Raw genomic sequence first — 17,289 nt, forward strand, 5'->3', positions numbered from 1 at the left:
TGGGGGGTTCTTTTTTCTCTGTGTGTTAATATATATACAGGTCAACCCCGTTATAACACGATCCGTTACAACGCGACTCCGCTTATAACGCGATGCAAGCGTGGCTCCCAATTTTTGTATTTATGAATACTTTACAACACGATTATTGGTATCTTAAATACTTTATTGTACAATGCATACAATTGTACATTATTTCTAAAGCGATCCGCTTATAGCGCGATGTGATTCTTTGGACCCAAAGCACAGCGTTATAAGGGTGTTGAGCAGTATATGTGTGTGTGTGTGTGTGTGTATAAATGGGTGTGTATGTCTACACAGATGTATATATAGTACACAGATGTATAGAGATATGGGGTCACACTAATTAGTAATTTTAAGCAATCACAATGCACAGAACAGTTCACATGATTCTTCTTTTTCTTTGACATAGATTCACTCGACAGCCTAATAATTAGGATTGCTTGCATTCACCCTACATTCATAGCAGCAATATTGCATATAGAAGGGCCAACATAAATTAGAGACAAGCGCACTGATTAAGCTATTTCACTAAAAGTATGCGTCAGCATGTAGGTGTGAGCACAAAACAGTCCTCTAAGTAAATAGCCCCCAGACTGCTTAATTAAGTTAGATAAACTTACGGCTGTAATTAGAAGATCTCCTTTGTCCAATAACTTCCTGATTTTTCTCAGTGCCTTATTGCGCTTACGCAACACTCTCAATGGACTAAACCCAACCTGCAAAAGAGGTAATAATGTAACTTAACTTTAATCAGACATAGGGCCTCATGCAGAGAGCATCGTTATTTCAAAATTCGCCATTTTTTGTACAATTTCGCGCAGAAACCGGCAGAAAATGGCGAGTTACGAAAAACGCGCCATTTTGTTTTTTCTTTTGCTAAAACTCGCCTAACGGCTGGCGAGAACCTCCATCTCGCCATTTTTAAAACTCTCCGAATGCAGAGAGGTACGAACGGCATGTAGCGGCTGTTCGCGCCAGGGAAATGGCGCGATTTTCTCATTTTTGCCGCGCCAGGAAAAGTTGGCAATAAGATGGCGCTCGCCGCCTATAGCAAAGGGGAAAAAAAGGCGCGATTTTTTTTTTACACATTTCTGAAGCGCGCATCTTTCCCATTCAAACTCGCCACACGCATCCATGTTAAACATAGCAGAATTCGCACTTTTCTGCATATGGAGAATAAAACTCTCCAAAAAAGCTACTTTTTATGAAATTCGCCAATGTGAAAATTCTATGCTCTCTGCATGAGGCCCATAGACTACAATTGAAGCAATCTTGATCAAACTTGAAAAAAGCTAACACTTACGGCAGCTGTAAGCTTATCCTTAAAGAAAGTAATATTAGCAAAAAAGATTGGAGATGGACATCTGAAAATCTTCACTCCCTCTGGCTCACAAATCTATAAAGAACATAAGGACATATATTAGCCACATGTCTGCACTTTTCCTATATTATAAGTGCGATTGCAGGAATAACACTTACATCTAAGTAATCCTTTTTGTTTTTGTAAATGTCACTTCTTCCAATTTTTGCAATTAGGGAGCATTTTGGGCTGTAAAAACAGGAATGTGAAGATATCAGACACTGATTTCCTATTGACCATGATTACAGTAGTTGTGTGCAATATGTGCATTTTGGGGAACCTATTCTTCTATGCCATGTAGCTTAGTTATGGATTTATTGCCTGGGTTTTTTTGTGCAAAGTTATGGAAAATGTTTTTAAGAGAAACTGTGAAAACAAACCCAGCCCAAACTCCCCCAGTTGGAAATGTGTTCTACCATTTAGTCCCTTTTGCTTTTCTATTCCATCCCACAATTTTATGGGTGAGAATGCTATTGCCTCCAACACATGCTGGGGTCTTTTTACCAGCTGCAAAAGTACTGTAAGGCCATATTCATAAAAACAAAACAAAAAAGAATCCCATTGAAAGCAATGGGAGATTTTGGTATGACAAATCTGTGCCATTCTTTGCACAGACTTTACCCCAGTTTTGCAACCGGGAGACTTTAGTAAATATACAAAAACACAAAGAGGAGGCTTAGGGTCCTCCCCAAAAAGATCCTCAATAGCTGCACTCAGGGCTAGGGTAAATGGGTGGGTATAATTACCAAGTATATACAAGTGGTTCAATCAACCATACAGTACAGGTAAGTAATCGCTCCCATCACTGTGGGAGGACAATTACCACTAAAACGTCAAATGGCAAAAATAACAAATACTTTATTAATATTGAGAGACTAACAACATAAAGCGCTCGCTCTAAACTAAATAAAACCAATTAAAATGTGAACGTAACTGGTGCAGTCACAGTTGGCAGTCAAAGTAAGTTACCGCTAGAGCTGCGTGTGAGTGATGCGGCACATCAATGGTTAATACCTATGTAGCCTGGAGCTCCCGCAGCTCCTTGAGACCCCCCTCCCCTTGGGCAGCTCGATCGCGGGTGCCGAAAGACCCGACGGCTGCTTCCAAGGGTGGGGGCTGGAGCAGGGAGCAGCGCGGCTTCCCCTGCCTGCGGCCGGTTGCCGGGGACGCGATCGGGCCGTTGCTAAGGCCGCGATCGCGTCTCTAAGGTCCCGGCGGCCGCAGAGCAGGGCGCCGCCATTAAGGACCGTCTCGCGCATGCGCAGTGGACGCGTAGGCGCAGGGAAAGCCCCAGAGCTAGGGATAGCTCGCGCGAGCATAGAGACAGCTCAGGGAGAAGAGAGAAAGCCCGGGAAAGCTTGCGCACGCGCAGTGGAGGGTAAGGAAAGCCCGCGAACCCCTAGCCTACCAGGGAAGGCTCTGAGCTGGGACTACATATCCCATGAGCCTCTGTATGCCCCAAGTGACACCAGGGAGCCAATAGGGCTTAGGAAGGCTAGGCAGGCAAAGAGATACATTGTTTGCGCTGCAGCACGTTTTGTCAGTTGGAGCTGGGGAGCTGTGAGGGAAGGAAGGGTGCAGAGAGCATATGCAGCTCCTGCATCGAGTAAGGTCCCCACATCCCAAGTAAGGCCCCAACTCCCCACCAGGTTAGTGGGTAAGTGTTGAGGGACGGCCCAGATAGGGACGCTGCCCTTAGTGCGTGTCTGTGTGCTGTCTTGTCAGGATCACGGCTGGTAGTGCTGTGAGGCCTGACAAGAAGGCATAGTGCTAGTGTGCAGCAAGTTGCTGTACGCGTTCCAGAAGTTTGCAGTGCGTAGCTGTTAGTGTTAGTGTTCCAGGTTGCTGTGTTGGGTGTTGCATGTGACGCTGCCTGTACTGAGTGCAGTGTGTGCAGCGCGTGTTACTGTCTGCCGGCTGACTGAGAGCTGTGTGTCGGCTGCAGGCGCGTTAGGATAAGTGAGTTAGGAGCTAGTTGTTCAGTGTGTGTATATCACCAGTGCCAGTTGCACGTGGTGAGCTGCCAGAGTCTGGGATCCGACAGAAGTTACAGGGAGAGTTCTTCTGCATGCAGGGACTAGGGTAGAGGTATACCCCAGGGCCCAGTTAGTCCCCTATGACACCAGAGGAAGCTGTATGATATAGGGTTGGCCTTAGGACAGGGACTCCTTCACCCTATTCAAAGCAGCAAGAGGGATGCTGTCTGACGGCCTCTGACTGTCTGACAGCGTGTTCAGAGACTGTGTTAAAGAAGCACTCCGGCTGGAGATTCCTTTCCTGTGGATGCAGCGTGTGCACCCATTCCTGCAGGGAGCAGCGCAGCACGCCGTGGGATCACTGTGCGGTGCTGCTGAGTTCCAAGGATTTTCCTGACCAGGACTGGTCAGGGAGGTAGTATATATTAAGTGCACCACCGGGCCCCAACACAGGGAAGCGCTATCCCTCACACTCACACTGGTCTTTATTGTTGGGGGCACTCAAGAGACTGCGGGGAAGGTGATGATGGACATGTGGGTGGGGGGATGGTATGCATCCAGAGTGATGCACTGTTATTGATATATTGTTTTGATGTTATGCAAAGAGGTGTTATTGGAGTTACAGTTTATGTTCAGTAAATACTGTTTATTCACACGGTGTGTATTTACTGTATGGTTGTTCTGGTGAGGGCACACTCCCACCCCGTTGGGATCCCTCATCAGTGGAGGCGCTGCACCGAGTGTAAGTACATACCCCAGGTTCCCCGTGGCGGAAGCTCAGCTCTCCTGGTTGCCAAACAGGTATAGCACCACACTGATAAGTAGTCAGACACACCTACCCACCTCAATCTCACTTAAGGGGGGGGAAAGAGGGCTACATTTGGAGGCGCTGCTGAGATCCAGACCTGGGGTGCTCTGTTCCATTTTTTCCCCCAAATTGTCCCATTCCTATTTTTGTCACCATGTTTGTGAAGTCCGAACACGAGGTCCTTGTCTGGGCTTTGAGGCAGTATATGGAGCCTGGCCAGGTAGTGGTAGTAGGAGGCCTTCCCGCAACTATGCCCGCGGTTGAGGTTCAGTCCTATATGCGTGAAATTCCAGGGTGGCCGCACGCATGTTTCTTAGAAGAAGAACACGATCCCACGGCCCTATGGAAAATGATACTTTTTGTGGCCATCCCCACTGCGGATATATGCCTGGCAGAGGCACCGTCCGCCCTGTGTATGCCCGGGGGCCCGTCTGAGGGGTACCCCCTAGTTTACGCCGACCCAGCCAAATGGCGTCTCCCGCCAGAGCAGGGGAGCGCACGTGCTGCTGGCTGCAAGCCTGCACTAGATTGTGTTGAGGAAAACTGTCCGGGATTGGCGGGAAAACCAGAAGGCTACCCCCCTATCTATACAGAAGAGAGCCCTAGTGTAATTGCAGAGACTGTGATTAAAATGGAGTCTCTCTCTAGCAGAGAGTCACACCTAAGATGGCGGCTCCCGCCAAGTCGGGAGAGTACCAGGACTGTGCAAGAAATTGTTGCAGAGTATTGTCCGGGTTGGGCGCGAAACCCTGAACCCCGCCCCTGCACTGTGAGTGACTCAGCACAGAGCCAGAACCACTCCCTTGTAGAAAGTGCCCCTCCTTCAGAGTCCACCAGGGGGAGCAAGCACTGTGACTTTCAACCAAACGTGGATGAGACAGACTGTTCTAGGGAGGAGGAGCCTGACCTCTATATCACTCTGAGTTGTGCTGAAGTTAAGTCTGTCTTCAGGGAGAAATTACTTAGGGATTCCCGCTACCAACAACCGGTTGTGGAGGGCCCGTGTGCCCGAGTGAACATTTCAGATCCGGTTCCTGAGCGGGACGAGGTTGAAGTCCCATCGGTGGCGATGCGCCTACCGGCGAACCACCTCAGCGATTATACAGAGGAATCACAGGGTAAGGCGTATATACCCCCACCTTCTAGTGAATCCAGCGACCAGTCACTTGTGGTGATGCGCCTGCCGGCGGACCACTTTAGTGACAGCAATGAACACCCTATCTTGGCGGATGCAGAGCCTGCTGTGGGCCCGTGTGCCCTGGAGGAGGTGTATCCCGATGTTGCGGACCCTGCTGTGGGCCCGTGCGCCCTACAATGGTCAGTCCGACCTACTACCGAGGTACCATCGGTCCTAGAATGGGGACCAGTACCAAACGACGATGAGGGTGAGTCGACTGCCCCAGGGGTGTCGGGGGTGAGCCTCCAGGTGACCGCGGAGCACGATGGCTCCTTAAGTCTGGTTACCCGGGCGAAGGGCTCCCCTCTACATCGCGTCCTGGCGGAGGTGTCCTCCTTGGGAGAATCCATCCCAAGTCAGTGGAGTGGTAAGGAACTCCCTAACTCCCCACAATCTCCGATGGAGCTGGCCGTGAAGAAGGCCAGAGTTGCGGCTTCTGAACGGAGTATGAGCCCGTGCGCTCCGACACAAGTGGTCCCAGGACTGGGATCCAACGCTCCCGAGTTTTCAGCGCGTAAGTGGACTGCCCCAGAAGTACCGGGGACAGGTCCCAAGACGGCCGAGGTGGGAACTGACAGCATCCCCGAGGACCTGTTGGCCACCGTGAATCACCGCAGTGGTCGGGTGTCTACTCTTTACCCCCGGTCAGGTGAAACAGAGACATTGTCCAGTGCTCGCTTTTCAGTGAAAGCATCGCAAGTCCGTAGGGACAAGGACTGTGTAAAGGAAGATCCAGGGAGACTGGCCTCCTGTAAGCCCAAAAAGGAGTGTGCCATTCGCCAAGTCGTGGACCGCGGAAAAGGTCCTGGCCTCCTGGTCTGCCGCATCCCTGCCGCGGATGACCGGGTAAGGGTCTGCTTCAGAGACACTGTGCTACTCCTTCCACCAGGGGGAGGAAGTAGCGAAGAGCCAGTAACTGTCGCTTTAGAGTGTGCTCTCCAAGAAATTTTTCTAGGGGAGGCTCACGGACGCAAAAGTGAGGTACCCCCACATGTTCAATTAGGGGCTCCCCACAAATGGTCTCAGCTAGTCTCGGGTATAGTTTGGTGTGAAGTGCAATGTAACCTGAAGGGTAAATTCGACACGTGTTGTATGTTCTGTGCCATGCATTTTAATTGTATAAACCTTATGTCAGGGTATGGCGTTCTCCAAGCGAGGACGTTGGATTTTCCACCAGGGGGAGAGTGTAGCCTGGAGCTCCCGCAGCTCCTTGAGACCCCCCTCCCCTTGGGCAGCTCGATCGCGGGTGCCGAAAGACCCGACGGCTGCTTCCAAGGGTGGGGGCTGGAGCAGGGAGCAGCGCGGCTTCCCCTGCCTGCGGCCGGTTGCCGGGGACGCGATCGGGCCGTTGCTAAGGCCGCGATCGCGTCTCTAAGGTCCCGGCGGCCGCAGAGCAGGGCGCCGCCATTAAGGACCGTCTCGCGCATGCGCAGTGGACGCGTAGGCGCAGGGAAAGCCCCAGAGCTAGGGATAGCTCGCGCGAGCATAGAGACAGCTCAGGGAGAAGAGAGAAAGCCCGGGAAAGCTTGCGCACGCGCAGTGGAGGGTAAGGAAAGCCCGCGAACCCCTAGCCTACCAGGGAAGGCTCTGAGCTGGGACTACATATCCCATGAGCCTCTGTATGCCCCAAGTGACACCAGGGAGCCAATAGGGCTTAGGAAGGCTAGGCAGGCAAAGAGATACATTGTTTGCGCTGCAGCACGTTTTGTCAGTTGGAGCTGGGGAGCTGTGAGGGAAGGAAGGGTGCAGAGAGCATATGCAGCTCCTGCATCGAGTAAGGTCCCCACATCCCAAGTAAGGCCCCAACTCCCCACCAGGTTAGTGGGTAAGTGTTGAGGGACGGCCCAGATAGGGACGCTGCCCTTAGTGCGTGTCTGTGTGCTGTCTTGTCAGGATCACGGCTGGTAGTGCTGTGAGGCCTGACAAGAAGGCATAGTGCTAGTGTGCAGCAAGTTGCTGTACGCGTTCCAGAAGTTTGCAGTGCGTAGCTGTTAGTGTTAGTGTTCCAGGTTGCTGTGTTGAGTGTTGCATGTGACGCTGCCTGTACTGAGTGCAGTGTGTGCAGCGCGTGTTACTGTCTGCCGGCTGACTGAGAGCTGTGTGTCGGCTGCAGGCGCGTTAGGATAAGTGAGTTAGGAGCTAGTTGTTCAGTGTGTGTATATCACCAGTGCCAGTTGCACGTGGTGAGCTGCCAGAGTCTGGGATCCGACAGAAGTTACAGGGAGAGTTCTTCTGCATGCAGGGACTAGGGTAGAGGTATACCCCAGGGCCCAGTTAGTCCCCTATGACACCAGAGGAAGCTGTATGATATAGGGTTGGCCTTAGGACAGGGACTCCTTCACCCTATTCAAAGCAGCAAGAGGGATGCTGTCTGACGGCCTCTGACTGTCTGACAGCGTGTTCAGAGACTGTGTTAAAGAAGCACTCCGGCTGGAGATTCCTTTCCTGTGGATGCAGCGTGTGCACCCATTCCTGCAGGGAGCAGCGCAGCACGCCGTGGGATCACTGTGCGGTGCTGCTGAGTTCCAAGGATTTTCCTGACCAGGACTGGTCAGGGAGGTAGTATATATTAAGTGCACCACCGGGCCCCAACACAGGGAAGCGCTATCCCTCACACTCACACTGGTCTTTATTGTTGGGGGCACTCAAGAGACTGCGGGGAAGGTGATGATGGACATGTGGGTGGGGGGATGGTATGCATCCAGAGTGATGCACTGTTATTGATATATTGTTTTGATGTTATGCAAAGAGGTGTTATTGGAGTTACAGTTTATGTTCAGTAAATACTGTTTATTCACACGGTGTGTATTTACTGTATGGTTGTTCTGGTGAGGGCACACTCCCACCCCGTTGGGATCCCTCATCAGTGGAGGCGCTGCACCGAGTGTAAGTACATACCCCAGGTTCCCCGTGGCGGAAGCTCAGCTCTCCTGGTTGCCAAACAGGTATAGCACCACACTGATAAGTAGTCAGACACACCTACCCACCTCAATCTCACTTAAGGGGGGGGAAAGAGGGCTACACCTAAATGGGTGCTGCTGATCAATCTCTACTCACACTGGTAACGTGGGTGTGCATGTGTGGGTATTAATTATGTGCATATACATAGGGCATGTGTATAGCTGTTGGTATACAGATAGTCAGATGTCCCTCTAGTGCAATCACAGAGTTGATATAATATCTAGGGCATAGGACTGATAGCAAAATACCCACTGAGGCTTAATGCTGCACGCTGATGTTAGCCAGAACTGTGGGAAGGACACTGCATGTAACGCTAGCTGTACAATAAACAGGTAATCAGTTAGTCATTGCCATAGTAACCCGTTTCCACATGAGCTGAATAAAGATAGCAGTAAATAGCAGTATAGCGATCTGAGCGATCTGTTGACTCAGATGGAGAGGCGAAGGGGGAGGCGTGGCCATGACATCACCAGGCGGGTTCTCCCTCATTGGCTCAAACGCTCACTTGACGCGGCCGTGGCGTGAAAAAACACATTAATTTGTCTCCTCAAAATCCTGCATCATGCAGTATGGCTGGCCTGATTGACTTAATGTTTTTGACCGTGCCAGTGCACGCAGTCGTGCGCACTATATCCGCAGCCTAGAAAGATGTGCAAATGATATAGTCTGGAGTTTATGTAGAAGAGCATAAACTCCCCTTAAACTACTGTATCATTAAATAAATGTTTTTTTATTACATAGTATTTAAAAAGGAACATGTGACATTTTTAACATTTAAAAAAGCAAACTCACAACACAATATTGATGCCATTTTTATAAAGTCAGTACTTTACAGTCCTTATTTTATGTACAGGACCAACATGGGTAGAATTCCATGCTAATGTAGCCAGGTCCCCAAAGAGTCCTCCCGGTGACGTCAGAGGCAAGGCGTCGCCATCTTTGTTATGTCCGCATGGGTGTGGAGGCTCGCGCATGCGCAGACGCGGCGGCCCAAAATAGTGAGCGCGAAGGGGCAGAGATGGCGCTCCGTAGTGCAGGGTCTCCCCAAGGTCGCGCAGGCACAGGAGAGAGCAGTGGTGGCCATTACAGGGTTGCACAGGCGCGGTAGACATAGCGCACGCGGCCCTAATGTTAAAGAGGTCCTGGGTGGACTACAATTCCCAGCAGCCTCTGGGGACTGCCCTTTCACCCACATCACGTGCAGCCAGCCAGCAAATAGAGTTTGCAGCTTCTCCTGTGGGAGAAGGATACAATGTTGCAGAGACCACACTAGTCAGTTGGAGCTGGAAGAAGGAAGGGGGAGGAATTGTGTAAAGAGCAAGTGGCTTCTTACACTAGGCCAGGTTACCCCCAGGCCCCAGGTAGGCCCCACTCCCCACTAAGTTAGTGGGTAAGTTCATAGGGAAGGCCCCTTAGGTAGGGACCCTGCCCTTAGGTGAGTGTAAGTCTTGTCAGTGACACAGCTGCAGTGCTGTGTGCTCTGACAAGAAGAGACAGTGTGGCTTTGAGTGCAGCCACAGCAGTTAGCTTTGACTGTGTCAGTGAAAGGCCCCTCATTGGAAGAAGGGGGGTTGCTTTCTAAGTAAACAGTGTGTGTAATATCACCAGTGCCAGTTGCACGTGGTGAGCTACCAGAGTCTGGGATCAGACAGAATCTACAGTGAGAGATCTTCTGCATGCAGGGGCTAGGGTAGAGGTATGCCCCCAGGGCCCAGTTAGTCCCCTGAGACACTAGAGGAATAACTGTATGTTATAGTGTCTGCCTTAAGACAGGGACTCCTTCACCATACTCAGAGAGAAAGAGGAATGCTGCATGACAGTGCCTGACTGTCAGTACAGTGTGTAGCAGAGACTGTGATAAAGGATCATTTCGGCTGAGGATCCCTCCCCTGTGGAGTCAGCGTGTGTATCCATTCCTGCAGAGAGCAGCGCAGTGCGGCGTAGGATCACTGTGCGGTGTTGCTGAGTTCCAAGGATTTTCCTGATCAGGACTGATCAGGGAGGTAGTATATAATAAGTGCACCACCGGGCCCCTCACACTCACATTCACCTTATTGTTGTGGACACTCAAGGGACTGAGGGTGATGTGATGATGGATATGTGGGTGAGGGGATGGTATGCATTCAGGGTGATGCAATGTTATTTCTATGATGTATTGATGTTATGCAAAGAGAGTTTCATTGAAGTTATCGTTCATGCTCAGTAAATACTGCTTATTCACATGGTGTGTATTTACTGTATGGTTCTGGTGAGGGCATACTCCCACCACGTTGGGATTCCTCATCAGTGGAGGCGCTGCACCGAGTGTAGGTATATACCCCAGGTTCCCCGTGGCGGAAGCTCAGCCCTCCTGGTTGCCAAACAGGTACAGCACCACACTGATAAGTAGTCAGATACACCTACCACCTCAATCTCACTTAGGGTGGAGGAAAGAGGGCTACATTTGATGAGGAACTGCAGTCAGCAGAGTCTGTTCTCCATAATAGAAGTATAAGATGCAGTAAATCACACCCTCAAGTGTATGGAGTCTGGTTGTCAAAGAAGGGGAACGTACCCATTCTTTTGTGTCCGTGCATACAAAATTTATTGAGTTTGTCTGGTAGTATGAACTATGACACCGAGCTGCTGCTTCTAGACTATAAGGTGGTGTTCATAGAAGGAAAAAGGTGTCTACGCTACTCCTGTGTCACTTGTGACTTTCCAGGTGGTGAAATGACTTGGGTACCCAGGTGTACCTGCTGCGGAGTACAGTTTCCGGAGTCAGTGCTGCTGGGGACTCCGGAACCCGCCAAGAAAGAAGCAGTCGACTTCAAAACTGGATCAGTCAATGCAGGTAATCAAATGACCTTAATCACAGAAGTTTCAGAGGGCTCGTGTACTCTAACCGCGGTTCCAGATCCGGTTCCAGAGTCGGAACCAGCAGAGAAAGGTGCGATTGACCTCTCCACCGGGGGATCGATGTTGTTAACCCCCAGTGTGCAACCACGGAGGTTTCGGAGGCCACGTGTGCACTAATCACGGTTCTAGACTCTGCTCTAGAACCGCAAGATTTTCAAGCTACATTGACCAAAATGGACGCTGTGGCCGTACCGAGTCTGTGTGCTATTACAGATGTTCCAGGTGGTCTGTGCACTCCAGTTTTAGACTCGGTTCCACACTCAGGACTGCAGATTCCTGAACCGCAGATTCCGGAATCACAGGGTACGGTGTCTCTACCCCCATCCTATCTTAGTGATTCCAGCGACCAACCACTCGTGGTGATGCGCCAGCCGGCGGACCACTCCTGCAAAGACACAGAGCCAACTATCTCGGCGGATACAGAGCCTGCTGTGGGTCCGTGTGCCCTAGATGTAGTGTATCCAGATGCTGCCGCATGCTCTGCGGTGGGCCCGTGGGCCCGAGGTGAAATTGCTCATGACCTGGCGATGGGCCCGTTGTACATTGACGTTCCCCGACAGCAAGCGCAGGTGCGGCCGCAACCGCAGAAGAGTCCCACGGCTGTGGCGACTCCCAGGGTGTCGGAGGAACAGTCGGAGATGAGACCGGAGGAAGAGGATCCCATCGCAAGCCAGCGGAGGGGTGAGATACCCTCTTACTCCCCACAGGCTCCGATGGAGGCACCGAAAGTAGAAGAAGAGGAAGTTACGGTGCGGGACCCAGTCCAAAATGGCAGCTCCCGTCAACCTGGGAGCCCGTGCGTTCCAAATCAAATGGTCCCAGGACTGGGATCCAACGCTCCCGAGTTTCCCGAAAGTGAGGGGACTGCCCCAGATGTGCCGGGGACAGGTCCCAAGGCAGCCGAGGTGGGAACTTACAGCGGGCTACACTATTCTCACATACTTTGGTCCTTTGCAAACCCCAAACATGAAATCACATCTATCTGCAGACGTGCTACTGTATTACAATGCACACACTGGCTTGCCTTGAATTGTGTGACTGAAACAATACATTTTTTTTATCTTAGGCTCTATTTGTTTTTACATTAAATAGCATTATTCGGATAAACATTATCTCAAACCATGAATTGTAGAAGGAATGAGGCTCTAATTTTGCATACACAACTGGCCTTTGTCTGAACAATGCTACCTCCAACTTTGTTCCCACATAGCTATGTTTGTACAGTGCTATTTCATATCACACAGTTAAATCATATCAGTCTGTTCTGTCTATTCAAGGGATAGCCAACTCCAGTCCTCAATAGTTCCTAAGAGGTCAGGATTTCAGGATATCCAGGCTTCAGCACAGGTGGCTCAATCAGTGGCTCAGGAAGACAGCCAGTGATTAAGCCACCTGTGCTGAAGCATGGATGTCCTGAAAACTGACCTCTTGGGAGCTCATGAGGACTGGAATTGGCTCTGTTTGGTCTATTCCCTTCACAAGATAAAAGCAGCATCTCTTGTTGGGGAATGCTCGCTACTAGTAATCCAAATGTCTAGCTATCTCAAAGGTTTTTGACTAAGTGAGACCCAATAAACCCATTGAACCTCTTCAATCACTACAGCTACCACAGAAAAATAATAGGGTATGAACTCTTATTGCTTAGACTTAGAGGCACCACAACAACTTAATGTTAGTCCAATGTAAATTGTCAAAGACTTGCCTTAATGTAAGGTATACAGAGCATATGTGTATGGATGCAGGCCCCGAAAACATTTTATAGAACAGTTACATAACCAGCAATGGTACAGTAAACAGCAATGGTTTATGTGGCTTGTTTAAGCTCTTGTTTTGGACGGTAAAAGCATATTTGTATTATGTCAAAGCCATGAAACAAAGTTTGCAGTAATAAAGTAGCAGTAGTTAGCGCACATCATGATAAAAATGAGAATTATTTTAAGAAAGGGAATTATGGGCAAGCATAACATTCCTTTGTAATACAAAATGTATGCAATCGGCCATAAGGTCTTCAATTGTTCATTAGCATGACCACATCTTTGTACATGAATGCATGCGCAAAATCTGTGTATATATTCTGTGAACCAATGTGTCTGCACCAGTGTATGTAAGTAACCGTTTATTAAGGTTTCTGTGCATCAGTATGTTTGCATGTGTATCAGTGTGTGTTACTGAATGTGTACAGTGGGACGAAAGAATAGAGATAGGCGAAATGTTCGCAGAAATCCGAATCCGCTACGAATTTGCATGTTCCTTTCATCCGAGAATCAGTCTCAAAGACAGATGTTTTTTTTTCTAGCGCTGAAAATCCGCACGAGAGAGATCTGCGCCTCGGATTTTGACAATTTCGCCCATCTCTAACAAAGAGCATCAGATAGAGGTGGCAATCAGAAGGAGGTGACTCCTCACTGTCAGTGTGGTCAGCAATGATGCTTCTAAAATATTTGTCCAGGTTGACTCCCCTGTTAATGTGCCAGTGAGAATATATTGGAAAGTGTCTGCAGTACTTACAACTGTGCACGGAACACCACAGTCAGCAGCTCAAATCCTACTCCTGCTGCCAATCCAAGGTCAAGCCCAAGTATCACTGCGGCTATAAAGATCACCACCCATACTACCTGCAGGAACACACACAGCATATTGTTCAGTCAGTGATAATGAGGTAGATCCATAAAAGCATTATGAGACAAAAAGTCACTTTGAAGCAGTAGTGGCACTGTGCCTGGTTTTAAAAAAAAAGACCCACATTTATTAAACACTGGGGCAGAGCTTTTTGCATTGTATATGTATATACTGTATTTGCATGCCAAAGACAGGTCTGCAACACTGTATTTCCCCATTATCGCTTAGCAAATGTATCTTAGAAAGAATACATTGGTGTCGTAAAAATAGGCAGGAGGAGATGTGTTCTAAAAGAAATCCATTTGGCTAAAACAAAAGTAAAATTGTATGTTTATAATTAAAAATATTGTGGTACTCCAGGTGTGAAAATTAAAAAAAAGTTGCTTATGTATGTATGTATATTACATACAATACCGTTACGGTATCGTGTATATATACATTATCTATATGCGACATGCACCTACACTCTACGTGTGCCAACTGGTTCGTTTGATATATCCCACCAACCACCCCAGTACCATAACACTTTTGCAGGTAGTAACTAAGCGTCTATGCTTTGTGAATCCCTCCCCCCCCCCTTTGACCACTAGTTATGTGGGATATACAGTACTATCTTTATTAGACAAAACGGTGTTTGGCAAAGAAAGGCAGATTGTTGCCACTGCCTTTATATTACTAAAACTTACATGACACTTTACCCACGTAATGTAACCACAAAGATACAACGGGTAAGCAAGACATGTCTTGCCATTGTATGTCAATTCAGGAAACTGAAGCTACAAAATATTTTTACTGTAATAAAACTTTGTTTCCATAAATTCTTTGTACAAAATTGAGACGTGTGAAGGGCACTTTGGAGTCCAGAGTCCTTGGAGATTGCTCAATTGCCGTCTTGTGCACGCAAGTGGAATGCAGTGATAAAGAAACGAGATATACCTAATATGAAATGTTGGTGAGGGATTTACACACATTTCAACAGTTTTTGTCCCCTTGTGTTAAATTCACTGTCTACGGTATACGTTAATGGACTATATAATATTTTTTATTCACTTACACAGTCATATTTATCCTTCCGCCACAAGTCTGGAATTTGATTAAACTGCATTAGCATGCCCTTTAAATTAATAAGAACTAAAGCTCCAAGAACAGACTGAAATGAGAAGAAGAATAAAGAAGATATGTCATTCATTATTTTTTTTTTCATATTTATGTTTCAAATCTCTAGAGCAACGGATAACATCTTTACAAAGAGACATCACATTTAAGGGGTTATTTACTATAGTTTCCCATTTGCAAAATTGGGGCAAACTAATCCAGAAAATGTGTACCAGGTTTTTTAAAGTTAAAAATCCCAATGCTTTCAACAGGATTCCTTGGTTTGTACAGTTGTGCAGCCTGAAGACTTGAATAGGTTACATAGTTACAGTAGTAGATGGGGTTGAAAAAATACATATGTCCATCAAGTTCAACCCATGCTAAATTTAGGGTAGCTGCAGACCATTAATATTTTTATAACAAATATCACTTGTAAAACCATATATGGCTTCACAGATTCACAAAATCCACTGTACTTGCAGGTATAGTAGTAGTGGATACATAATAATGTGTAGTAGATCCACTGAGCTACTATGTATTTCGATGCAGTACTTTCTAAAAGTCACTTCATTTTTTTGTGTTTTCAGAAATGAAACGCAAACAAGAACAGAGCAGGTCAGATATAAATACCTTCGGTAATGTTTCCAGGAGGAATCCAATAGCCACAGTGACAATCATAACAATTAGAGCTGATAGGAGGCCAGCAATCTGTAAATTTAAAATAATTTAAACATGTTGTTATAGGGTGTTCAGTTACATAATTAAATTAATGTGACAATGGGGCTAAAAGTATTTCAGATTGTAGAGTCTAATTAAAAGTACATTATTATTATTATTATTATTATTATTATTAATAGGCCGTTTAGTAAATATACATAGTCTTACTAAGCTATTAATTAAAATCTACTATATTGTGGAACGCCTTATAGGGTGCTGATATCCCCATAATAGCTGTATATGTAATATACTCGGTAGATGTATAGAAAGCAATACATAAGCTGAACAATAGCACTGCATGTTTCATAAAAATGAAAATAATAACATTTTATTAATAAGCAATATCGACGAAGAACATGAATAAATATACAGTGCAGGAAAACTTAAATCCCCAAGGAAGAGACAGACGAGTGGTAAGACTAGTAGGTACGCCTAGAGGCATAATAGAATACACCTACATAGGTATAATACCTAAGCATAGGTGTTTGGTAAAGAGTAAAGGAGACTCACAGAACTAAAATCTGGGCACATCAGATCTGATATGCCAGCATATATCTGCATATATTTGTTGGAGCGTATACCGCAGTAATGGCTACTGAAATGTATTAGTCCAGCATCAAGAGGTATAATATTTGCCTCCATACATGAACACCACTACATTGGTGTTCATAGATGTTAATAAGTGCTTGCTAAGACCTGTGTGAATACACATGTATAAAGCCTGCCTGTATATAGGTGCAGTAATATAAATACACATATGCAGCATCACAATATTATGCTAAATGTCAGGACAATTAAGTAGCCATAGATATCTCCATATAGGCCCAGAAATGGTAATAATACAACCGTGTCTCCAAGTATACTCAAACACTTGCTCGCCGTCTCTTCACGTGAGCGTCACGGACGTGACGTCACAACACCCTGACGTGCGTTTCACGTGACAAGGCATGCTTCTTCAGGCACATGGAGTGCTATTGTTCAGCTTATGTATTGCTCTCTATGCATCTACCGAGTATAATACATACACAGCTATTACGGGGATATCAACTCCCTATCAGTTGTATCCTCCCTTATTGTGGACTATTTAGTGCATATTATTAGGGACATGGTGACACTTCAGTCACCATCCATGTGTTTATATATGTTCATTATCCCTATTTGCACCTAGTCATTTTATTTCTGCCTTACGGTGAGCGGTTTGTTACCATGTATTTGTTATTGTGAGGATTCGCCGTTCTGGTGCTGCTGCCCCTTTGGCCCTGACTCGGTCTTCTGATCCCCATGGCACTCAAGAGTGGCAACATGGCGGTGGTACTTACGAGCGACGCGTGGGTTCTGCTGTCTCTGGGCACAGGGCGCGCTCTCGTTCCTCAGGTTTTGATGCGCGGCGCGTGCGAGGTGCACGGTCTCCCCGTCGGCCTGCTGTTTCCGCCCCTTGGTCCCGCCCCCGTCCTGACCTCGGTACTACATGGCACGGTCGTTTCACCTCCGTTCCTGCGGGTCCCGCCTCTGGTCTCCGCCCCCGTACTGACACGGGTGTTGTGGCGCGCAATGACGGCGCGCGACCGGGTCGGCTACATGTTGCGCGCGGCGCGCGTACACTCTAATGTGACACTGTTACTCACTACTCTGTACCTGTCTGCCTGAACATTGCTGC

At 47.7% G+C, this 17,289-nt stretch overlaps 1 protein-coding gene across 2 annotated transcripts in view; it reads right to left on the reverse strand.

Annotated features, from left to right (window-relative positions):
• Positions 1-17,289, reverse strand: part of LOC142494961 (chloride anion exchanger-like) — a 68,720-nt gene that overhangs the window by 16,866 nt on the left and 34,565 nt on the right. For both annotated transcript variants that reach the window (XM_075599723.1, XM_075599722.1), the window contains 6 exons: positions 15,546-15,623; positions 14,875-14,970; positions 13,710-13,816; positions 1,501-1,570; positions 1,325-1,417; positions 642-737 (listed from right to left, as the gene is read on the reverse strand). In XM_075599723.1, coding sequence (XP_075455838.1) covers positions 642-737; positions 1,325-1,417; positions 1,501-1,570; positions 13,710-13,816; positions 14,875-14,970; positions 15,546-15,623 — 540 coding nt within the window. The remainder of the gene's footprint in view (positions 1-641; positions 738-1,324; positions 1,418-1,500; positions 1,571-13,709; positions 13,817-14,874; positions 14,971-15,545; positions 15,624-17,289) is intronic.

Source organism: Ascaphus truei, chromosome 5, assembly GCF_040206685.1.
Source record: "Ascaphus truei isolate aAscTru1 chromosome 5, aAscTru1.hap1, whole genome shotgun sequence".
NCBI classification, from domain to species: domain Eukaryota; kingdom Metazoa; phylum Chordata; class Amphibia; order Anura; family Ascaphidae; genus Ascaphus; species Ascaphus truei.